Source organism: Trichechus manatus, unplaced genomic scaffold (assembly GCF_000243295.1).
Source record: "Trichechus manatus latirostris isolate Lorelei unplaced genomic scaffold, TriManLat1.0 scaffold00018, whole genome shotgun sequence".
Classification (NCBI taxonomy): domain Eukaryota; kingdom Metazoa; phylum Chordata; class Mammalia; order Sirenia; family Trichechidae; genus Trichechus; species Trichechus manatus.
The window spans coordinates 5397803-5420000 of NW_004443954.1; the positions used below are offsets into that span (position 1 = coordinate 5397803).

The 22198-nt window shown below is 39.4% G+C and overlaps 1 protein-coding gene across 1 annotated transcript in view; it reads left to right on the forward strand.

Annotated features, from left to right (window-relative positions):
- Nucleotides 1-22198, forward strand: part of TRPA1 (transient receptor potential cation channel subfamily A member 1) — a 71928-nt gene that overhangs the window by 1214 nt on the left and 48516 nt on the right. The window contains exons 3-5 of the mRNA XM_012554434.2: nt 10662-10821; nt 14367-14542; nt 18801-18908. Of these exons, the coding sequence (XP_012409888.2) occupies nt 10662-10821; nt 14367-14542; nt 18801-18908 (444 nt within the window). The remainder of the gene's footprint in view (nt 1-10661; nt 10822-14366; nt 14543-18800; nt 18909-22198) is intronic.

The window sequence follows — 22198 nt, forward strand, 5'->3', positions numbered from 1 at the left end:
GGCCAGCATTTATAAAGCGCCGACTGTATGCCAGGCACTGCGCTGGACCCTGGCACAGATAGGAAAGGCCTGAGAATCAGCCTGGGGTGGGGGTGGGAGGTGGGGGGCAACAACGAAAAACAAGACCCATTGCTGTCAAGTCGATTCCGATTCATCGCGACCCTATGGGACAGAATAGAACCGCCTCATAAGGTTATCAAGGACCAGCTAGTGGATTCGAACTGTTGGCCTTTTGGTTAGCAGCTGATCTCTTGATCACTGCACCACCAGGGCTCTGAAACGCAGGCAGGGCTGGCAAATTCCTCCAGGGAGTGAGGAGTCAGGAAGAATTTATGCAGACGCCTTAAAGACAGGTGGGTGTTCTGTGGGGGACTCCTTAAGGGCTGGATGGCGCCTTCTATCTCTTATGTGGGTCCGGAGACCAACTTTCTGACCCAAAGGCAGCACTAGCTACCAGCCGATGGCACAGCCTGAGGGCCAGAGTGTGTTGGGATGCTCAGAAAACCGCCACGGGATCACTGGTTCCTGCAGACTGTCAGCAGGAGGACAGGCCTCTTTCTTTTCTCGCTCTCTTTTTAATAATGTTTTATTGTGTTTTTGGTGAAGGTTTACACACCGTTTAGGTTTGCATTCAACAATTTCTACACAAATTGTTCAGTGACATTGTTACATTCTTCACAATGCTTGAACATTTGCAATATTTCCCCTCTGATTGTTCCGTTTAGGACAGATCTCTTTTTAAACATTAAAAAAAAAAAAAAAAAAAGTTGCCTTGAGGAGATTCTGACTCATGGCAACTGCATGTGTGCAGAGTAGAACTGATCCATAGGGTATTCAAGACTGTGACCATTCTGCCAAGCTTGTCTTCCTACCTTTGGGTGGGTTCAAGCTGACAACCTTTTGGGTTAATAGTTGAGTGCTTAACCATTTGCTCCACCCGGGGACTCTTCTAAACATTTAGACATCACTAAAATGATCTCTCCAACACCCCACCACAAATCCCTTTCCACAGTGGAATATTATGTATTTTCTGGGAGAAGGGGGGAGTGCTTATATAAACACCACACACATATTCATGTATCTTTTTATTTACAAAAACGTTAAATCACAGTGTTTTGCACTCTGATTTGCTCACAATGTATATTTTAGAATACTTTTCAAAACAGCACCTGAGATTCACCTCAGTGTTTTTAGCAGCTTCCTAGTACTCATTATATGATTGCATCATGATTTATGTAGCCAGTCCTGTGCTGGTGGACACTTGGAGGTTTTGTTTTGATTGAGTGTATCTGTGAGTGTCAAAGTGCCTTTGTTGTTTGTCTGTCTGTTGGTAACTTTGTGGGTACGTCTGTATGTTAAAGGATCGATCGATTTGTCGTCTTAATTTTCGTAGACCTTGCCAAATTGCCCTCTAAACAAGGCACACCAGTTGACCCTGTCACCAGTCGTGTGTCTGAGTCGGGTGCACATAGTAAGTCACGCACACAGACAAACCAGTCCTCCCAAGGTAAGTCTGTCTGCACAGCCAGGTTGAACACCAACTTTTTTCTCCCGAATGTATGATTTTAACAGAGGTCTTTTGGCTTAATCCAAAGAACCGACTCACCAGTGGATTTCAAACACTACGACAGTATCTTTGGAACTAGTATTATAGTACAGGAAGAATAGAAACAGGACTATAACAGGAAGAAACGTAAAAATTTTGAAATCACACCATAGGGTAGCCACTTCTCTTGCTTACTGATGTGGTTTTGTTTTCTCAGGATATTTACTGAAGGATTTCTGCAGCACAGGGCCTCAGACTTACTCTTTCTACAGGTTTTTGTTTGCCTTTATTTGGTTTTATTGCCTAAGGCAAATAGAGCCATTTCGGTTACTTGGGGCTTTAGAAGCTATATCAAAGCGTGTAGATGAAGAGATTTATATATTTTGTTTTGTTAACTGCAATAATTCCAGATACTTATGTGGAAATCCCAGTGGTTGGACTCATTACAAAGCTATGTGTACAACACTGGAGGGTTCTGAACGCTAGGGATTTCTTGGTGACTTCCTGATTTAAAAGATCTGACGTATAGCATATTTTCTCCACATACACACGCTATCTCAGGAACACTAACAAAATCAAAGGATTGCAGAAAATTTAAAAGTTGAGAAATGTGGAAAAAGAACCGATGCCTTTAGCCTTTTCCAATTACCTTATTTCAATAGAGTTCATACTTTAGCCTTTGACCTTTCATTTTTTATTATCTTTCAGCTTAGCTTCCCTCCTTTTTGCCCTTTACTGCTTATATGCATTTCATTAAAGGAATATAAAAAATGTGCTATTTAATGTCTTGATTTTTAAGGGTCTAGAATTAGATTTTCTGAAACTATTCTAGTCTGTTATGCTCTGTATCTCATCATAGAGTTCAGAATCTGAAAGAATATGAAGTGACCCTGTGACAATAGAAATATACATTGAATGAATATAGTAATTTGTCTAAAGGACACCCTTAGGTTACTTTCAGAACATCAGGAAATCTCTTCAAAGTCTGACATAACATGTCAAGTACTGAATTCAGAGAGTCGAGTCCTCTTTAACACATCCAGAGAGCTTGGGTACAGTATTTAGCTGCTGTTTTTGTCATTGTGAATTCAATAGTACCTGTGGGTATCTGAATCTAGTACTTGCTCTACAGCTCCTGTAGTTGGATTTGTGTTGACAGCGTATCTCTGAACACGCCTGTAACTTGCTCTTTCTGACGCACAGGGATGAGCAGTATAATTTCTTTATTATCTCCCTAAGAACCTATCAAATTCAAGTGCTAAAATGCTTCCAGATGGATTCAGGTAAACATTTTCTTTGGTAGGGTGAGACATTGAGAAAGAGTCTATTTTTGCAAGAAAGTCATATTTCATTTATTACTGAATATGTAAATTTGGAAATGGTTGGATGCTTATCATCATATCCTGCATTCACTGAAGCTACTAGTAGCTTATAAAAAATTTGGTATTGTTCTTGAGGAGTAACACATCTCTGTTTAAAGGACTACCATAGAATAATGATTTCTTAGGTACTTATCTGTGATTGCCATTGAGTCGACTCTGACTCATAGTGACCCTATAGGACAGAGTAGAACTGCCCATAGGGTTTCCAAGGAGCTGTTAGTGGATTCAAACTGCCTACCTTCTGGAACATGGAATGTACAAAGCATGAATCTAGGAAAATTGGAAATTGTCAAAAATGAAATAGAATGCATAAACATCGATATCCTAGGCATTAGTGAGCTGAAATGGCCTGGTATTGGCCATTTTGAATGCGACAATCATATGGTCTACAATGCTGGGAATGACAACTTGAAGAGGAATGGCGTTGCAGTCATCATCAAAGAGAACATTTCAAGATCTATCCTGAAGTACAGTGCTGTCAGTGATAGGATAATATCCATATGCCTACAAGGAAGACCAGTTAATACGCTGTTATTCAAATTTATGCACTAACCAGTAAGGCCAAAGATGAAGAAATTGAAGATTTTTACCAGCATCTGCAGTCTGAAATTGATCGAACATGCAATCAGGATGCATTGATAATTACTGGTGACTGGAATATGAAAGTTGGAAACAAAGAAGGATCAGTAGTTGGAAAATATGGCCTTGGTGATAGAAATGATGCCAGAGATCACATGATAGAATTTTCAGGACCAATGACTTCTTCATTGCAAATACCTTTCCTCACCAACATAAACAGCGACTACACACATGGACCTCACCGATAGAATACACAGGAATCAAATCGACTACATCTGTGGAAAGAGACGATGGAAAAGCTCAATATCAGTCAGAACAAGGCCAGGGGCCGACTGTGGAACAGACCATCAACTGCTCCTATGCAAGTTCAAGTTGAAACTGAAGAAAATTAGAACAAGTCCCTGAGAGCCCAAGTATGACCGTGAGTATATCCCACCTGAATTTAGAGACCATCTCAAGATCAGATTTGACACATTGAACACTAATGACCAAGACCAGGCGAGTTGTGTAATGGCATCAAGGACATCATACATGAAGAAAGCAAGAGGTCATTAAAAAGACAGGAAAGAAAGAAAAGACCAAAACTGATGTCAGAAGAAACTCTGAAACTTGCTCTTGAATGTCAAATAGCTAAAGCAAAAGGAAGAAATGATGAAGTAAAAGAACTGAACAGAAGATTTCAAAGGGTGACTCGAGAAGACGAAGTGAAGTATTATAATGACATATGCAGAGAGCTGGAGCTAGAAAACCAAAAGGGAAGAACACGCTTGGCATTTCTCAAGCTGAAAGAACTGAAGAAAAAATTCAGCCTTAAGTTGCAATGGTGAAGGATTCTATGGGGAAAATATTAAACGACACAGAAGCATCAAAAGAAGATGGAGGGAATACACGGAGTCATTATACCAAAAAGAATTGGTTGACGTTCAACCATTTCCAGAGGTAGCATATGATCAGGAACCAATGGTACTAAAGGAAGAAGTCCAAGCTGCGCTAAAGGCATTGGCGAAAAACAAGGCTCCAGGGATTGACGGAATATCATTTGAGATATTTCAACAAACAGATGCAGCGCTGGAAGTGCTCACTCATCTATGCCAACAAATTTGGAAGACAGCTACCTGGCCAACCAACTGGAAGAGATCCATATTTATGCCTATTTCCAAGAAAGGTGATCCAGCTGAATGCAGAAATTATCGAACAGTATCATTAATATCACATGTAAGTAAAATTTTGCTGAAGATCATTCAAAAGTGGTTGCAGCAATATATCGACAGGGAACTACCAGAAATTCAAGCTGGATTCAGAAGAGGACGTGGAACCAGTGATATCATTGCTGATGTCAGATGGATCTTGGGTGAAAGCAGAGACTACCAGAAAGATGTTTACCTGTGTTTTATTGACTATGCAAAGGCATTCGACTGTGTGGATCATAGCAAATTATGGATAATACTGCAAAGAATGGGAATCCCAAAACACTTCATTGTGCTCATGAAGAACCTGTACACGGATCAAGACGCCATTGTTTGGACAGAACAAGGGGATACTTCATGGTTTAAAGTCGGGAAAGGTGTGCATCAGGGTTGTATCCTTTCACCATACCTATTCAATCTGTATGCTGAGCAAATAATCCCAGAAGCTGGATTGTACGAAGAACAGGGCATCAGGATTGGAGGAAGACTCATTAACAACCTGCAATATGCAGATGACAACCTTGCTTGCTGAAAGTGAAGGGGATTTGAAGCACTTACTAATGAAGATCAAAGACTACAGCCTTCAGTATGGATTACACCTCAACATAAAGAAAACAAAAATCCTTACAACTGGACCAATAGGTAACATCAAAATAAATGGAGAAAAGATTGAAGTTGTCAAGGATTTCATTTTACTTGGATCCACAGTCAACACCCATGGAAGCAGCAGTCAAGAAATCAAAAGACGCATTGCATTGGGCAAATCTGCTGCAAATGACCTCTTTAAAGTGTTGAAAAGGGAAGATGTCACCTTGAAGACTAAGGTGCCCCTGACCCAAGCCATGGTATTTTCAATGGCATCATATGCATGTGAAAGCTGGACAATGAATAAGGAAGACTGAAGAAGAATTGACGCCTTTGAATTGTGGTGTTGACAAAGAATATTGAATATACCATGGAGTGCCACAGAGTGAACAAATCTGTCTTGGAAGAAATACAACCAGAATGCTCCTTGGAAAGAAGGAAGGATGGCGAGACCACGACTTACATACTTTGGACCTGTTGTCAGGAGGAATCAGTACCTGGAGAAGGACATCACGCTTGGTAAAGTAGAGGGTAAGCAAAAAAGAGGAAGACCCTCAATGAGATGGATTGACACAGTAGCTACAACAGTGGGCTCAAGCATAACAACGATTGTGGGCATGGCGCAGGGCCGGGCAGTCGGGCAGTATTTCTTTCTGTTGTACACAAGGTTGCTATGAGTCAGAACTGACTTGACGTCACCTAACAACAACAACCTTTTGGTTAGCAGCTGAGCTCTTAACCACTGCACCACCAGGGCTCCTTATCTGTGATAGCAGAAGCAAAAACCAAAATTCAAAATTTTAAGAGACTGTTTATTCAACCCGACATTTCCTGCATGAGTCCTAATATGCTCAACTTTTTATTAGCTATAATAAATTACATTAAGTACTCTAACATGTTGATTTTTTTTTAATAGTGAGAAATGCTTTGGTTATCTTTAAAATACAAATTAAAGTTTCTGACACATATTACCATATGTCAAATGTGCCCAATCATAGTCAAAGGTAGAATTAAAGCAAGTATCTGGGTCATTTGTTTTGAGAAGTTTTCTGCATTTTCCAAGAATAGTCATTTTACAGTGGGTTTCCTGAAAAGCTACAATCTTGCAGAATATTTTGCTTTTTTGATCCATATGAAAAAATATTTGCCAAGAAATAGTTGTGGAAAATTTTTAGGCAAGTGTATTATTTGAGCACATAATTGCAAAGCTGGAAGGAACCCTGAGAGATCATTTTAGTCTATATATTGCCATAAGTTAAAAGGAAGTCCTCCCCCCCTTTTTTTTCTATTCATTCTTAAAATCTCTAGGCAACTGACAGTCATCAAGTAGTCCAGGAATGTTCTAGAGGGTATAATAGTCCATATGGCCTCAGCTGCTGCCCTGAAAAAGATCTGATATTTCTTTCCTCTCTCCCTCCCACCTTCCCTTCCTGCCTTTTTTCTTTTTTCTCCTTTTCCTTCCTTCTTTCTTTCTTTTTTTTTTTTCCTTCTTCATTCCTTCCTTCACTTTCTCTCTGGAAAACTTACACAGATAAAAGTATCATGGAAAATTAAGCATCCAAATGTGCAGTACACATTTAGTGTAAACCACGCATAAAATGAGAAATTAAGAAAGAACTAGAGAATGATCTCAAACTCTTTTCTTTTTGGTCTCAGAACCCTTTTAAACTCTTAAAAAATATTGAGGATCCTAAAAAGCATTTGTTTATGTGGGTTATACCTATCAACCTTTGCCATCTTATAAATTAAAGTACAACAAAATATTTAAAGTTTGAGAGTTCATAGCACACATTCCAGTCACTGTCAGCACCAAGATGTCACCACACATCTTGTGGCCTCTGGAAAGCTCCACTGTGCACTCGTCACAGGATGAGGGTGAAAAGGGCTGGGCTACAGGGTGGCACACTCCAGCTCTCACGGAGGCCTCATGAAGGAGCTAGGCTTTGGGAAGGCTCTAAGAATATGGTGCCCTGGTGGTGCAGTGGTTAAGAGCTTGGCTGCTAACCAAAGCTTGACAGTTCACATTCACCAGCTGTTCCTTGGAAACCCTATAGGGCAGTTATACTCTGGCCTATAGGGTCACTGAGTTGGAATTTTGTTTGTTTTTGGTAGGAATATAGGCAGGTTGGAAACAGGGAAAGGAATAGAGGTGCACTCCATTTAGGTGGAAAGCATAGTACACACAAGCATGGTGTAAATAGAGAGCACAGTATGGTGCTGGAGGAGCACGTCTTCTGGAAAACACCGTTTGTGTTCAATTTAGGTTCATGCCAGCTTTCAGCCTCCATTTTCGGCCAAAATCTTCAGTCATCTTTCACTTTCCCCTTATATTTAGCAACCAAATAGTAAAATACCTAATTCAGTGTCATTTCTGGCATGTCTGAACTGGTGTGTGATCAATGACATCACCATATCTGAACAATGTAACCATGGTAGCAATAGAGAGTAAGGTATGTCATTCATATTTGTTGTTCATACCTAAATATGCACTTTCAAATATAAGCAGGAATTCTAGAGGTAACGTTTAATAAAGCTTTTATTGATCAATTGAAGTATAATTAAATACTACTATAATTAATGATTTTGAAAATTCTTAATTTTATATATAAATCAGATATCAAGACTTTCAAGCAGTTGAATAGGGACATAGAATGTTGGTTAATACAGATACTAAGAGAGGGTGCATTGGTTAATTTTAGGAAGAGCCTTATATACTTTTTGAACCAAAATATTTATAAAATTTTAAATAATAATACAAAGCAATATAGAGACAGGTTACAACATAAGTCATGAAGGCCTTTGTACATTTTGTTTGCTATAATAACATTGATAACAGTAAGCAACAAATTTTTTTAAAGATTAATTTTTAGCAAGTTAATTCTATTTAGGACATGACCTTTTCAAGAAAAGAAAATCTTATTTGAGAATAGTCTTAGTTATCTAGTGCTGCTATACAAATATCACAAGTCGCTGGCTTTAACAAACAGAAATTTATTCTCTCACAAAAGTCTGAAATCAGGGTGCTGGCTCTAGAGGAAGGCTTTCTCTCTCTTTTGGTTCTGGGAGAAGGTCCTCACCCATCTTTCCCTGGGTCTAGGAGGTTCTCAGTGCAGGGACCCTGAGTCTAAAGGATGAGCTCCTCTCCCGACTCTTCTTTCTTGGTGGTAGTAGGTCCCTCTCTCTCTCATCCTTCTCTCTCCTTTTATCTCTTGTAAGATGAAAGGTGATGCAGGCCACACCCCCGGGAAACTCCCCTTACATCAGGTCAGGGCTGTGACCTGAGTAAGGGTGTTGCATCCCACCCTAATCCTCATTAACATAACCTAATCTTGCCTGATTAACCACAGGTACAGATTAGGATTTACAACATATAGGACAATTACCTCAAATCAGAAAATGGAGGACAACCACGCAATACTGGGAATCATGACCTAGCCAAGTTGACACATATTTTTAGGGGGCACCATTCAATCCTTGACAGAAATTCTTCAGATCTTGTGAGACAAATTAAAAGTAGAATGTCAGCTCTATCACCTCAACATTTTACAAGGAGGAAACATAATGTCATCCATGATAAATTATCTTCAACACAGACATAATAAAGAAGAAAAGGAGTGTTAGAGAAAAATGAGCTATCCAAAAAGCTCTTGCTCGCCTCTTACCTCAGTGGAAAGTGAGCATCTGTTTGGAATTCCAAGTTTACAGACTAATCACAGCAGCCAGCGGTGCTAAAACTTATTAAGCCTGCTCTACAAAATGTCTAATTTTAAAAATCATATTACTAAAAATTGAAATAATTTAAACAGGCTCAGCAAATTTAGACCTCAGCTTCAGCTTCTGCTGAATGTTGATTTTTATCATTCGTCATTCAGCCAAAATATATATTCCATGCACCCTTGCTCAAATTATAAATGCCACTTAGTGTGTGCCTTGGGTAAACTATGTAACCTCTCAGTGTCCTAATATATGGCCTGAAGTACCTGCACACTAATGTTAGCCTTTACTGTGTACAGAGAGGAAGGAGGAGATGGACCTGACCCCAGTGGCCCAAGAGCAGAATCCCAGTAGCCAAAAGAGGAAGTGGGTTACTTGTCCCAGGGGCAGAGGTGTATCTAGGGTATGGTAGGTACAGCAGATATGGCACCGGCTGTAGGCGCCTGGCTCTACTGAGCAGTTTGGTATGGCCAACAGCATATCTATAAAAAATGGCACCTATGGCAAGCATTGAAAAACAATTGCATCCTTGTCCAAACACCTGACACCCATCTTTTAGATAACGTTACCATATATCAGCTCAAAAATACAAGTCAAGTTCATTAATCTTTTAATTAACACGTTGCCATGCCTGATGAAGGACGTTGGGCCATACCAGGTTAATAGAGACTGCTCAGTTGCACCACGTACCCAGGGCCAGTGCCATACCATTGACGGACCATTGCCCTGGGGTGAGTGAGCAGCCTTTTTAGATTACTGACTGAGCAAATTACATGCCGGTGCTTCACAAAGATTACTCTAGCTGTGGTATATAAGGAAATGTTGGATGGAAATAGACAGTAGGCAGGCAGGCCAATGAGAGAACAGCAATTCAGATCCCCAGAATGAATAATCCTTGCATTCACAAAAACCTTTCTATCTAACCAAAATTCCTCATACTGTATTTAAGTACATTTTCTGTTGACAAAGCAAATTCCTTTGTATCTTCATTACTCTTATTATTTCTTAGATCACATCCCTTAAGTTTACTTGAAAACTTTCCTCAAGGCCTTTATTTCTATAGAAAATACATCATCAGACAATCAAAACATTTCATTAATCTACTTAACCAAGCATTTTCTTGCACCTTCTGTATGTCTGTAAGCATTTTGTGCTTTCCATGAAAATTATTGATCTTATCATAAGTATGACAAATACTTTTGGATGATGATAACCTTTTTTCAGACTATAAAATGATTAACTTTATTTTTTTAATTGTACTTTAGATGAAGATTTACAGAACAAATTAGCTTCTCATCAGTTAGCACACATATTGTTTTATGACATTGGTTACCAACCCCACGACATGTCAACACTCTCCCTTCTCTACCTTGGGATTCCTATTACCAGCTTTCCTGTCCCCTCCTGCCATCTAGTCCTTGCCCCTGGGCTGGTGTGCCCCTTTAGTTTCGTTTTGTTTTATGGGCCTGTCTAATCTTTGGCTGAAGGGTGAACCTCAGAAGTGACTTCATTACTGAGCTAAAAGAGTGTCCGGGGGCCATACTCTTGGGGTTTCTCCAGTCTCTTGTCAGGCCAGTAAATCTGGTCTTTTTTTGTGTGTTAGATAAAACGATTAACAAGTTTTACAGATGCTTGTCTGAAGTAACAATTTTTTATATATACATCTAGATGATTCTTGAAAGACGTGCATATAGATTACAAAACATCATCAAGAAACGAAGCAGATCAAGCCAACATGATGATGTGAACGCCTCCCCTTTGCACCACGCTGCAGCGGAAGGTCAAGTAGAGCTGATGGAGACGATCATGAATGACTCCTGCTGTGACGGTATCAGAATGTTGCGATGAGTGCCCCATAAATCCATCATCCCATTAGATTTATTGGGAAGCATGGTATGAGGTGATTCTGAAGGGTGTATCAGTGCCAGATTATAAAGGGCCTGAATATCTCACTTGGGAGTCTGAGTTTCCTTATGGGCCAGTGGTCCTTAAATATTTCCACTGAAATACTACAGAGAAGAGTGCAGATGCATCCCTAGGGATCCAGGACACCCTGCATATAACTTGTACGTACTGTTCTATAATATTTCTGTTGACATCATTCTACATTTTAAATTACTTATTGGGTAAAATTGATACTCCGAGAAGATGTAACACTCCTCCCCTCCCGCTCAATATACCTAACCTTGTTAGAGAAACTCAGTCATCGGCAATGGGGGAGGTGGGTGCTCCAAGTTTTCGAGCAGTGAGGTGGTGTGATATTATATAATTCTATCAATATTGTGTAAGATGGATTAGAAGCGGTAGACCAATTAAAATGCTATAAAGGAATTTTTGTAGTAAGAGAAGATGAGAGTCCACCAGGTTTTTGACGTTGGAATAAGGAGAAAGAGAGTGATTCAAGAGATAGTTTGCCTGTAGAGTCAATAGTCCTTGATAACAGATTGTGAGGAGAAAGTGGCAGAGATTTGAAACTGACTCTGAGGTTCCTAACTTAGGAAATTAAGCTAATAATATAACCGTCCTGAAAAGAGGGCACATAAAAACAAAAGAAAAGTGAATGTGAGGATATAAGGAGATAATGAATTTGATTTGGTCATACGAAGTTTGAGAGACCCAGGGGACAGTATCCAGTAGACAAATAGAAATATAAAAGGAAAGGCACTCGCCCTTCAGAGCCACTGTTACAGAAGTAGATGAAGCCACGGGAATGCATGGAAACCCTTTACGAGAGCATAAAATTGCTAACGAAGTAGAGCACCAACATTAAAGGACACATGCAGAGGAAGAGCCAGCAGAGGGATGGCGAAGAAGCCATCAAAGAAGAGGGTGATAGATAAAAGGCTGAGGATACAGACGTCAAGGGAAAAGTTATTGGGATGACTTAGAAAGGTCAATTGCCACAAAGAGATGAAGTAGGATGAGGATCACCATACTCAAAAATCCCGTTGCTTTCACATTGATTTCGACTCATAGTGACTTTATAGGACCGAGTAGAACTGCCGCATAGGGTTTCCAAAGTTGTAATCTTCACAGAAGCAGACTGCTGCATCTTTCTCCTATGGAGCTTTTGGTGAGTTTGAACAGCCAGCCAAGTGCTTAACCATTGCACCACGAGAGCTCCTGAAGATCACTGTAAAGTCCTTAAACTAAAAATCCTCAATGACCTTTGCAAAAATGATTCCTGAAGAGTGGTAAAGATAAAAACCAAATTCAAGTTGTTTCATTAATGAAGAAGCCCTTATTTAATTAAGTTTGGTGTGGAATGGAAAGTTGAATGGAGTGCTTTGTCATGATCAGAGAGAATGGTCAAGGAATGTGTGTGTGTGTATTGTTGAAAATGAGAGACTTGGATGAACGAAAGGAGATAGTAGAGAAATAATAACAGGAGAGAGAAATGGGAAACATCCCAGACACCCTAGATGGTCCCCATTTTATATTTGAGTATATAATCTTTCCCCTTCTCCAGACACACAACTGTATCAACACTCATTACTAAAGTTGATGAACCAGAAAGTCATGTGTATTTTAGAATAGATATGAGACACCACAGGATGAAAATGCACGTTCTTCATGCTGAGCTTGCAGGGTCAATAGTGCAATATATTGTGTTGAAGAAGGATGTGGGAACCCTTATGTGTGATATGAGGGGGCTCCAGCTCAAATGCTAACCTTGTGCTTTATTAGCTGTGTGTCTTTTTTTCCTTAACATTTTCTGAGCCATTGCTACGGGCCAGCCACTCTGCTAAGGTCTTTAAAGGCATTCTTTAATATTAATTTTCTAAGAACCTTGCAAGGTTATGAGAAATATGAGAAAAGTGAAGATCAAAGAGGTGCAGTAACTTGCACAAGTCCTTACTAGCTGTGTGAACTTGGCAAGATTTTTAACCTCTCTGAACCTCAACATTTTCAACTGAAAAACAGTCATGGTAGATTGCAGGGCTCTTGGGAGGGCTGAATAATTGTTGTATGGAATTTACTGAAGTGTCTAGCATGTAGTTGTTGCTTGTATATAATCTCAAAACCTTACAACAAACCCTAAATTCATATTGGAGATAAAAACCTGTCTCAATAGGAGGGTCTATTCTTACAATGTTATAAGTAGGCAGTTAGCTCTGTCTTTTTGACAAGATCAGTGACATATGTTTATGCACCCCCTACAGGTGCCCAGTACCGTATTTTACCCAAATAATGCCCGTTATACGTTTTTGCATATATTGCATGACCCCCATGCATTACTTTCATAAGTGCACAATACCAATTTTTTTCTTACATGTTGCTAACTTCAATGTTTTTTTTTCCTGCCCAACAAATTTAATGTTAGGTCTTTGTCTTGGTGTCTGTTGATGCGGAGGTTTGGTTCCCATCAGCATACCCTCGCCAGCCTACCCTTGAGTTTCTAAAGCAGCCTCTCTCCCGGCAGAATTCCTTCCCTGCTCTGCAAACCGCTTTCTCCAATGCAGGATGAAATCACTTTTTCCAGCCCCGGAAACAACACTCGCCAGGCCCCAGCCCAAGAGATCCGTGGGTCTGCCCACTCAGGGCGGGGGAGGCCACTCAGGCAGGCGAGGCCGGCACGCCGAAGAGGCGCGCATTCCGCCCTGCCATCCGACTGTTCGAATCTCCTGCCCGCGCTGACGCCACTAGGCAGGTGTGAGAGCCAGTCACAGAGGTGCCGCGCATCTGTCGCTCAAACGGTCCGGCTGGCCACTTGGGGCCCCGCGGGGCCAGGACGGTAGTGCTGTCACCCGTATCGTCCTGCCGCCCAGCTTCACGCCATTAGCATCACTCAGGGAGGGTGGCAGCCCCGCGTCCAGCCCTCTGCCCGACCTCCTTCCGTCTTCGGCGCAACATACCTGGGCGCAGCATGGCTACAATTACCCCACGCTCTCAGGCCCAGCATCGAACTGCCCCAGAGCAAACGCAGAGTTTCAGTTGTTTTATTTTCCAATTACAGGGTAATACCGAACGAAATTGATCCACGACTTCTTAACCATGGCTTATACCTTTATTGTACAAATATGATCAAAAGTAACATTTTCAGATTATCAATAGACGGTGAATGAGGCTGAAATTCACTTCTGGAAATGTCGGGAAACATGCGAAGCATATGCATGCGCATGCTATGACAGAACTTTTTTTTTTTTTACATAATTTTGTCATTATATGCGTGCTTGCACGTTATTTACGTAGGCACGCTATTTGTGAAAACATATGGTGTGTGTTTCTTGAGAACCAAAGCTATATTTTTCTTTTGAATAGAGAAGATGTAGCCTATTATAACAGCACTTGGCTCAGAATTTTTGAAGAAGATAGTAGGTGTTGACTACAGTCAAAGCCAAATCTAATCCAGATTTTGGTGTCTTTTTCTAGTGCTAAATGTGATGGATAATTATGGAAATACCCCTCTGCACTGGGCTGCAGAAAAAAACCAGGTCGAAAGCGTTACATTTCTTCTCGGCAGAGGGGCAAACCCTAACCTCAGAAACAACAGCGTGATGGCACCGCTCCACATGGCCGTGCAATGTTGTCACAACGAGGTGGTGAAGGTGAGGCTGCCCGGGCTCACACGTGGCCGGCCGTGCGCTGTGACCAAATCGGGTTTCCTCTGCGGGGGAAGAAAGGCCAAGCAAAGCTGCCAGGGCAAACGGGGTGTAGTGATCACACGTTTTGATGATGATAGTGATGGAGAGGGTGATGATGAAAATCACCACAGTAATATCTCCAGCCTCTTCTAAGAGCTGATTCTGTTTTAGTTTATTTAATCTTTATTTAAAAAAACTCTGAACTACAACTATGATTACCCCTATGTCATAACAGAGGAAACTGAGGCACAGAGAGAATTACATAACTTGCCCGCCATCACAGAAACGGTGAAAACAGAGTTGGTAGTTTCGTTTTCATCTTTGTTTCTAAGTTAAGGCTTTCCCACTTTTACCCGAATGATCTAATGATTAAAAGGAAGGATAATGAGTGACTTGGGGAAAAGGGAAAACGTAATTGTGATTTGCTGTTTTGGTTGAAGAATAGATGGCTTGCCATACTACTGGTAAATTTCTTATTTTTTTTCCAAAGCTTGAGAGTGATTTTGGTCAAATAGAGGAACCCACAAAAACAAAACACAAAGAGCCAAGCCAGTTGATGCTGAGTAGACTCTGACTTCTGGTGACCCGAGGGGTGTCAGGGTAGAACTGTGCTCCACAGAGTTTGCAATGGCTGATTTTCTGGAAGCAGATCCAGGTCTTTCTTCCAAGGCACCTCTGAGTTCACTCAAACCTTCCAAGGCACCTCTAGGTGGACTCAAACCTTTCAGTTGGCAGCTGAGCACTTAGCCATCTGCACCCCCCAGGGAGGAGACCCTAGTAAATGCCTAAAGGGTAAGATTTAGGCCGTGGCTTTTAAACTACATCTCAGGGTCTCACAATGGGTTTCCACACACTAGAAAACACACAGGCATACTTAAATGGAATGCAATTTACCAGGGGATTATGTACCAGGAGTTCATTTCTAAGATAGGCCATCTGGGACTTACAGTAAGTTTTCCAGTAGAAACAATATTGTGAATGATGATGTGGCTATTGTGGTATGCCAAGACAAAACTTACTTTGTCTATGAGTCAGCAAATAGGTCCCAGAAGTATCCACGAGTTTCTCACTCTCTTTAGCCCAACCATCGTTCTCCCAGACGACTGAGTCCTTGACTTCATTAAGCCTGTAGAGAGGCCATGGGGGAGCCCCTTTTCCACTTTCCCACTGTAGCTTGTATGGAGCTCTATCATAACACCTAAAAAAAAAACCAAACCAAACCCATTGCCATGGAGTCGATTCCGACTCCTAGCGATCCTAACACCTAGCCCCCACAAAATTGTAATCAAAGGCTCATGGGTTTTTCTCCCCCACTTGCCAGTTATGTCCTTGAAAGGGGAGGGACCATGTCTTACTAATCTAATTATCTCTATTCTGCAGTGTAGTGCTGGTAAACGATGGCTGGTGAATGGAATTAATTAATTAAGTAATGGGTATATGGGGGTACTGGCTGAAGAAGGGGAGAGCTGAGATACCAGCACACAAGAAGATGAGTGAGGGTTCTCTCAGCAGGAGCAGCCCCTGAGAAGGTTATTTCTGATAATAGACTTTTTTTTTTAAGTCTACGTTATCCATGAGCCAGGTACCTGCTTCTGTATCATCTGGGTTGGGCCACTAGTAACTGTAGGGACCCCCTGAGATTTCACGTGTTTCCCCATGGAGTTTCATCTGAAGGCTCTTTTCAGAAACAAATGACCATTGACTTAATTAATCTTGGCTATGAAAGGGTGATTTGGGATTTCAATGGCAAATAACAATTGAAAGACTCTTGTTAATTAGAAATCAGAAGTCTTCAGACCAAGAAATAAAGAATGGTAGGTATCACACAGAAATAGAAAAGAATGTTCAGAAATAAGACCATACGTGATTTATGAACTAGATAGTGGCCATAATTGAGATTTTCCTGGGTGACACCAGAAGGGGAAGAAAAATAGAGTTATAAAAGAACTGGAATTGTCTCTCCCTTACTTGGTCTTACCAGCTACAAATAAATATAAAAATGTTTCCAGTTCCTTCTGTTTTACCAAAGGTGAAGAGGAGAAGAGAAGGAGAAGGACTTTTAGGTGTCTCCCTGCGTGCTTGCAAGCAATAGTCCTACTGGCCTGTCACTCCCAGTTATGCCCATGGGCCGGGCCTGCAGGGATGCCCCACCAGCCCTCTCCATTTCAGAGTGCTTCTCCACTGTCTGCTTCACCAGCCTTCCCCAAAAACCTTTCACAGCTGCCTGTATGGTTCTAAAGTAAAAATAATCATTACCCATGTATCACCTAACATTCTTGCATAAACTACCAGTGGCATGCATATTGTTCCTTGGGGCACGCGGGCCTTGTGCTTAGGAAGTGGCCCTTCGTTCTCAATGGCCTACAGGCCTTAGTCCTTGGAGTTGAACTTCAAAGTATCCAGTTGTTTGACCTTCCAATGAGACTTCCTGGATTCTCATCTAAGAATCCTCTAGAGGGCTCACTCACTTGCTAAGCTTCCAGACTTGCCAGGTAATGACTGAACTGAAGCGGGTGCACAGTTTAGTTGCTTTCTTTGGAACCCCTGCCACATATAATTTAACACAGCTTTTTTAACAGATTGTGCTTATGGTAGTATATTAGTAACACATGAATATTAGAAATCTAATGATCTGTGATTCCAAGAAAGCAAATCTCTTCATATAATCATTTATAATATACTTTTGTAGGTTATATGTGAATCTATAGCTTCTTAAACCAAAAAACAAAACCAAACCCACTACTGTCGAGTCAATTCCAACTCATAGTGATCCCATAGGGTTTCTAAGGCTGTAAATCTCTATGGAAGCAGACTGCCACATCTTTCATACCACCAGCCTTTCAGTTAGCAGCCAATCACTTTAACCACTGTGCCACCAGGGCCCCTTCTTTGGTACAGAAAATGCTTAAATCCATAGAGTGAAACTTGTGTTACCACTTCCCTTTATCCATCGATAATTTACTTGTATGTTCTTATATACTAAAAATCTCACTAATTTTCTTTTTTATGAGCAGTACTAATTAGTAAGCCTAATTCTTTTGCTGATATATCAGGGCATTCTACTAACAAGGGGCTGTGGTAGGATGTTGTATGCTTTTTTTTTTAAATCAAATTTTCTAAGAAATAACCTGTTTAAAAAAATCTTTTTGAAGAATTTAATTATGATTATGTGTTATAGCGTTATTGTAGTCTTGCTATGAGAGAAAAGGCCTCTAGTAGCTCAATTCAAAGATTTCTCTTTTGGGAGAGATAGTTATGTGAGATAATTCTCGTTAGACTGAATATAAAATAAAGATTGGTTAAAAATCAATAAATTCTTGACCAATAATTGGCTGACAGTCAACCAAGTGAGGGAGTATGAGATCTTCAGTTAAATTCCATCAGAAAAATTGCTTAACCATTTTATCAGAAATGCTAATTTCTTCATCTTAGAATGTAAGAAAGTGTTCCAGACCAAGTTTGAGTTAATTGAATTAAGCCATGCCAAAGTCATACGAAACTCTATTTTCTCTACTGAGGAGAAAGGAATTTCAACTGACATTTTCCAGAATGCTTACAATCTAGGTAAAATAAAAATGATGGTGGGTAGGGGGAGAAACTGGTCTCTCTCCCTCCCTCACATACATTCCAAATGCTCCATAAATTTATTGTCTTGAAGCTACTGGTTAACATAGCTCACTTAAATGAGAAGTATGGAGAGAGCTACGTTGATATGGTCAATTCTTACTCTCTTTCCAATTGCATTATTCAACATTGCTTTAATCAATGTAATAGAGAAATCGACATTTTTTCTACCTGAAAATTTTTTTTATAGCCATTATGTGCAAGGTTTATAGCCACATAATTTTTAATTGTCTGAGGAGGGAGAGATATAAAGATGAATAAGACATGGTCCCTGGCATAAGAAAGCTTATGATCTAGTGGAAGACATACCGTATTTTTACACAAATAATGAGTGCCTTCTATGTTTGCCAGTCGTGCTCTCCATCCCCGCCCCCCAGTATTTTCCTAAGTGCTGCTATGCCATTTTTTTTTTTTACACACTGCTTTAAAATGAGAAAAAAAAAAAAAGCATAACAAGCTTACAAAAATACATAGGGGGAAAGGAGCGGTTGGTAAACAAATGTACAAGGCACTCGTTATTTGCGTAAACTACAGTAATATCCTATTTGGAAACCTGTAGTTTAGCTTTTTGACGGTTATTCCACCTTCTTTTGTGTAGGTCTTAACTGAGCACAGAAGTACTAATATTAATTTGGGAGGAGAAAATGGAAACACGGCTGTGATAATTGCCTGCTCCAAAGATAATAGTGAAGCACTACAAATTTTGGTTTGTATATTAATTGCTTTTTTCTTATTTCTTTGTCTTTTTGTTAGTACAGCATGGATTAGTGTTGATATTTACAAAAGGTCTTCCAGTGTCTCTCCTTTGCAAAATATAAAATACAGAAAATATGTCAGAAAAAAATTGTTGTATGCGTTTTTAGGGTGTGTGTATATATATATATATATATATATATATACACGTACCCCTTAGTTCCTAAAAGGATCTGAGATTGCTTACAGAAGACTAACACAAAAAGAATTAAAGAAAATGGTGAGAAAATCAAAATGAATCATAATAGTAATTCCAAATCTTGGAAACTACTGTTGTAGGGAAAAAAACATCACAAAGTTTAGTAAAGCAAAAAGCAAGTTTTATTTGGCACATATTCAAAAAGGCAAAAGTGGGAAGCAGACAAGCATGCTGCCACAGCCATGTCTGCCCGAGTCCAAGGAACGTTACAGAGTCATGGGTACATATTAACATTACAAAATAGGCAAAACCATTGAAAGCTTCACCTTTTCACAGGCTGGCTAGAAACTGTGATCCTACATTTTGAATTGTCTCCCTTAACAATCATTGGTACAGGTTTCAGTAATGACAGTCAGGAGGGTCTTCATTGGTCCAACAAACTTTCTATTCACTAAATGCTAATAGAAAAAGACAAGAGTAGAAACTCTTCTGTGTTCTGGTTGATTGGCTTATGTGAAAGGTTCCCTAAAAGATATTTTCCAAGATTATCCTAGCTATTGTCTTTATATCTAAGGGCCCAGTTGATGTGTCCTTGTGAGCCCCTGTGAGCCCAACTCCAGCTAGGTCACATACTCTATGCTCAAGGACAGGGAATAATGATTCCAATATTATTTTCTAAATCACTACCCAAACAAGAAAAGTGTAGACTAATTTTACATATAAATAAACATAGATGCAAAATCTTAAATAAAATACTAGCAAATTAATTCATCAAAATAATTAAAAGAGTAATATGCCCTACTATGCTGGCCTTGTCCAAGGAATGTACAGATAGTTCAATATTAGAAAATGCACTGATTGTTGTACATCAATTGGCCTGAGGAGATAAGGCATGTGATTATATCCACCTACCTATTTATCTAGCATGTCTTCTACAAAACTATAAGAAAATGACAATGTTCCAATAGAAAAAGTGGCAAAGGATACACAAATTTTAAGTAATTTTTCTAATAATCAAAGAGAAACAAAACAATGAGATACCACATTTTTCACCTCTTAATTTTAAAGGATGAAAAAAACTTGCTGATAACCAGTGTTGGGGAAATTTTGATGAGTCAGGAAATTTCATTCACTGCTGATGAGAATACCTTTTGACTAATCAATTACCATTCTTGGAATATATCCCAAGGTGATAATTAAAGCTATAACAAAGTCCTATGATTAAGGATATTAACCTCAGTGATTTAAATATCAGAGTGAGAAAATTGGGGAAAAAAGTTTGAAGTCTACTAATAGGGATTGATCACATAGTTTTGGGTATGCAAAAAGGTACTTGATAAAATCATGTAATTGATAAACTATTAAAAGTGTATACTTGAATATTAAAATCATATTCTTTATTATAAAGAATATTGTTAAGTAAGTTTTTATGAACAGTGTAATAAAAATTACATTAAAAAAAAACTATTGCTGTCAAGTCGATTCCGACTCATAGCGACGCTATAGGACAGAGTAGAACTGCCCCATAGGGTTTCCATGGGGCGGCTGGTGGATTCAAACTGCCCAAAAATTACATACGCAAAGAAATAAGACTTGAAAAGAAACATTCATCCGAGAAGAGCAGAAGGACAGATTTAACAGGCTACAAGAATCCATAGAGAGACAGCGATCAGAAATCCAGAAGATTAACAATAAAACTTCAGAATTAGACAACTCAATAGAAAGTCGTAAGGGCAGAATTGAGGCAATGGAAGTCAGAATTAGTGAGATTGAAGATAAAGCACTTGACACCAACTTATTTGAGGAAAAATCAGATAAAATAATTTAAAAAATGAAGAAATCCTAAGATTTATGTGGGACTCTATCAAGAGGAATAACCTACGAGTGACTGGAGTACCAGAACGGGGTGGGGGGGTGGATAACAGAAAATAACAGAGAGAATTGTTGAAGATTTGCTGGCAGAAAACTTCCCTGATATCGTGAAAAATGAGAAGATATCTATCCAAGATGCTCATCGAACCCCACATAAGGTAGACCCCAAAAGAAAGTCACCAAGATATATTATTATCAAACTTGCCAAAACCAAAGATAAAGAGAGAATTTTAAGGTGGCTAGGGATAAACGAAAAGTCATCTGCAAAGGAGAGTCAATAAGAATAAGCTCGGAGTACTCAGCAGAAACCATGCAGGCAAGAAGGCAATGGGATGACGTATATAAAGCCTTGAAGGAAAAAAAACTGCCAGCCAAGAATTATATATCCAACAAAACTGTCTCCCAAACATGATGGCAAAATTAGGGCATTTCCAGATAAACAGAAGTTTAGAGAATTTGCAAAAACCAAACCCAAATTACAAGAAATTCTAAAGGGAGTCCTCTGGTTAGAAAATCAATAACATCAGATAACAACCCAAGACTAGAACACAGGACAGAGCAACCAGATAAGGAAGTCACAAAAATAAATCAAAGCTAAAACACTAAAAATAGGGAAAAAGAGATGTCAATATTTAAAAGATGACAACATTAACACAAAAAAGAGGGACTAAAAAGGGTGCACATAGATTTTTCATATGGAGTCAGGGCAATATAAAGAAATAAAAGACTGGTTTACACTTAGAAAAATAGGAGTAAATATTAAGGTAACCACAAAGGAAACTTAACAATCCTACACATCAAAATAAAAAACAAGAAAAATACAAAGACTCAGCAAATACAAAATCAACACCAAAGAAAAAGACAAAAAGAAAATACATTAAAAAAAAAAGACTCGGCACAGAAAGTTAGTGAAACAAAGAAACTGTCAACAACACACAAAAAAAGACTTCAAAATGACAGCACTAAACACATACCTATCAATAATTATGCTGAATGTAAAAGGACTAAATGCACCAATAGAGAGTGACAGATTGGATTAAAAAACACAATCTGTCTATATGCTGCCTACAAGAGACACACCTTAGACTTAAAGATACAAACAAACTAAAACTCAAAGGATGGAAAAAAATATACGGAGCAAACAACATTCAAAAAAGAGCAGGAGTGGCAATATTAATCTCTGACAAAAATAGACTTTAAAGTAAAATCCACCACAAAGAATAAGGAAGGAC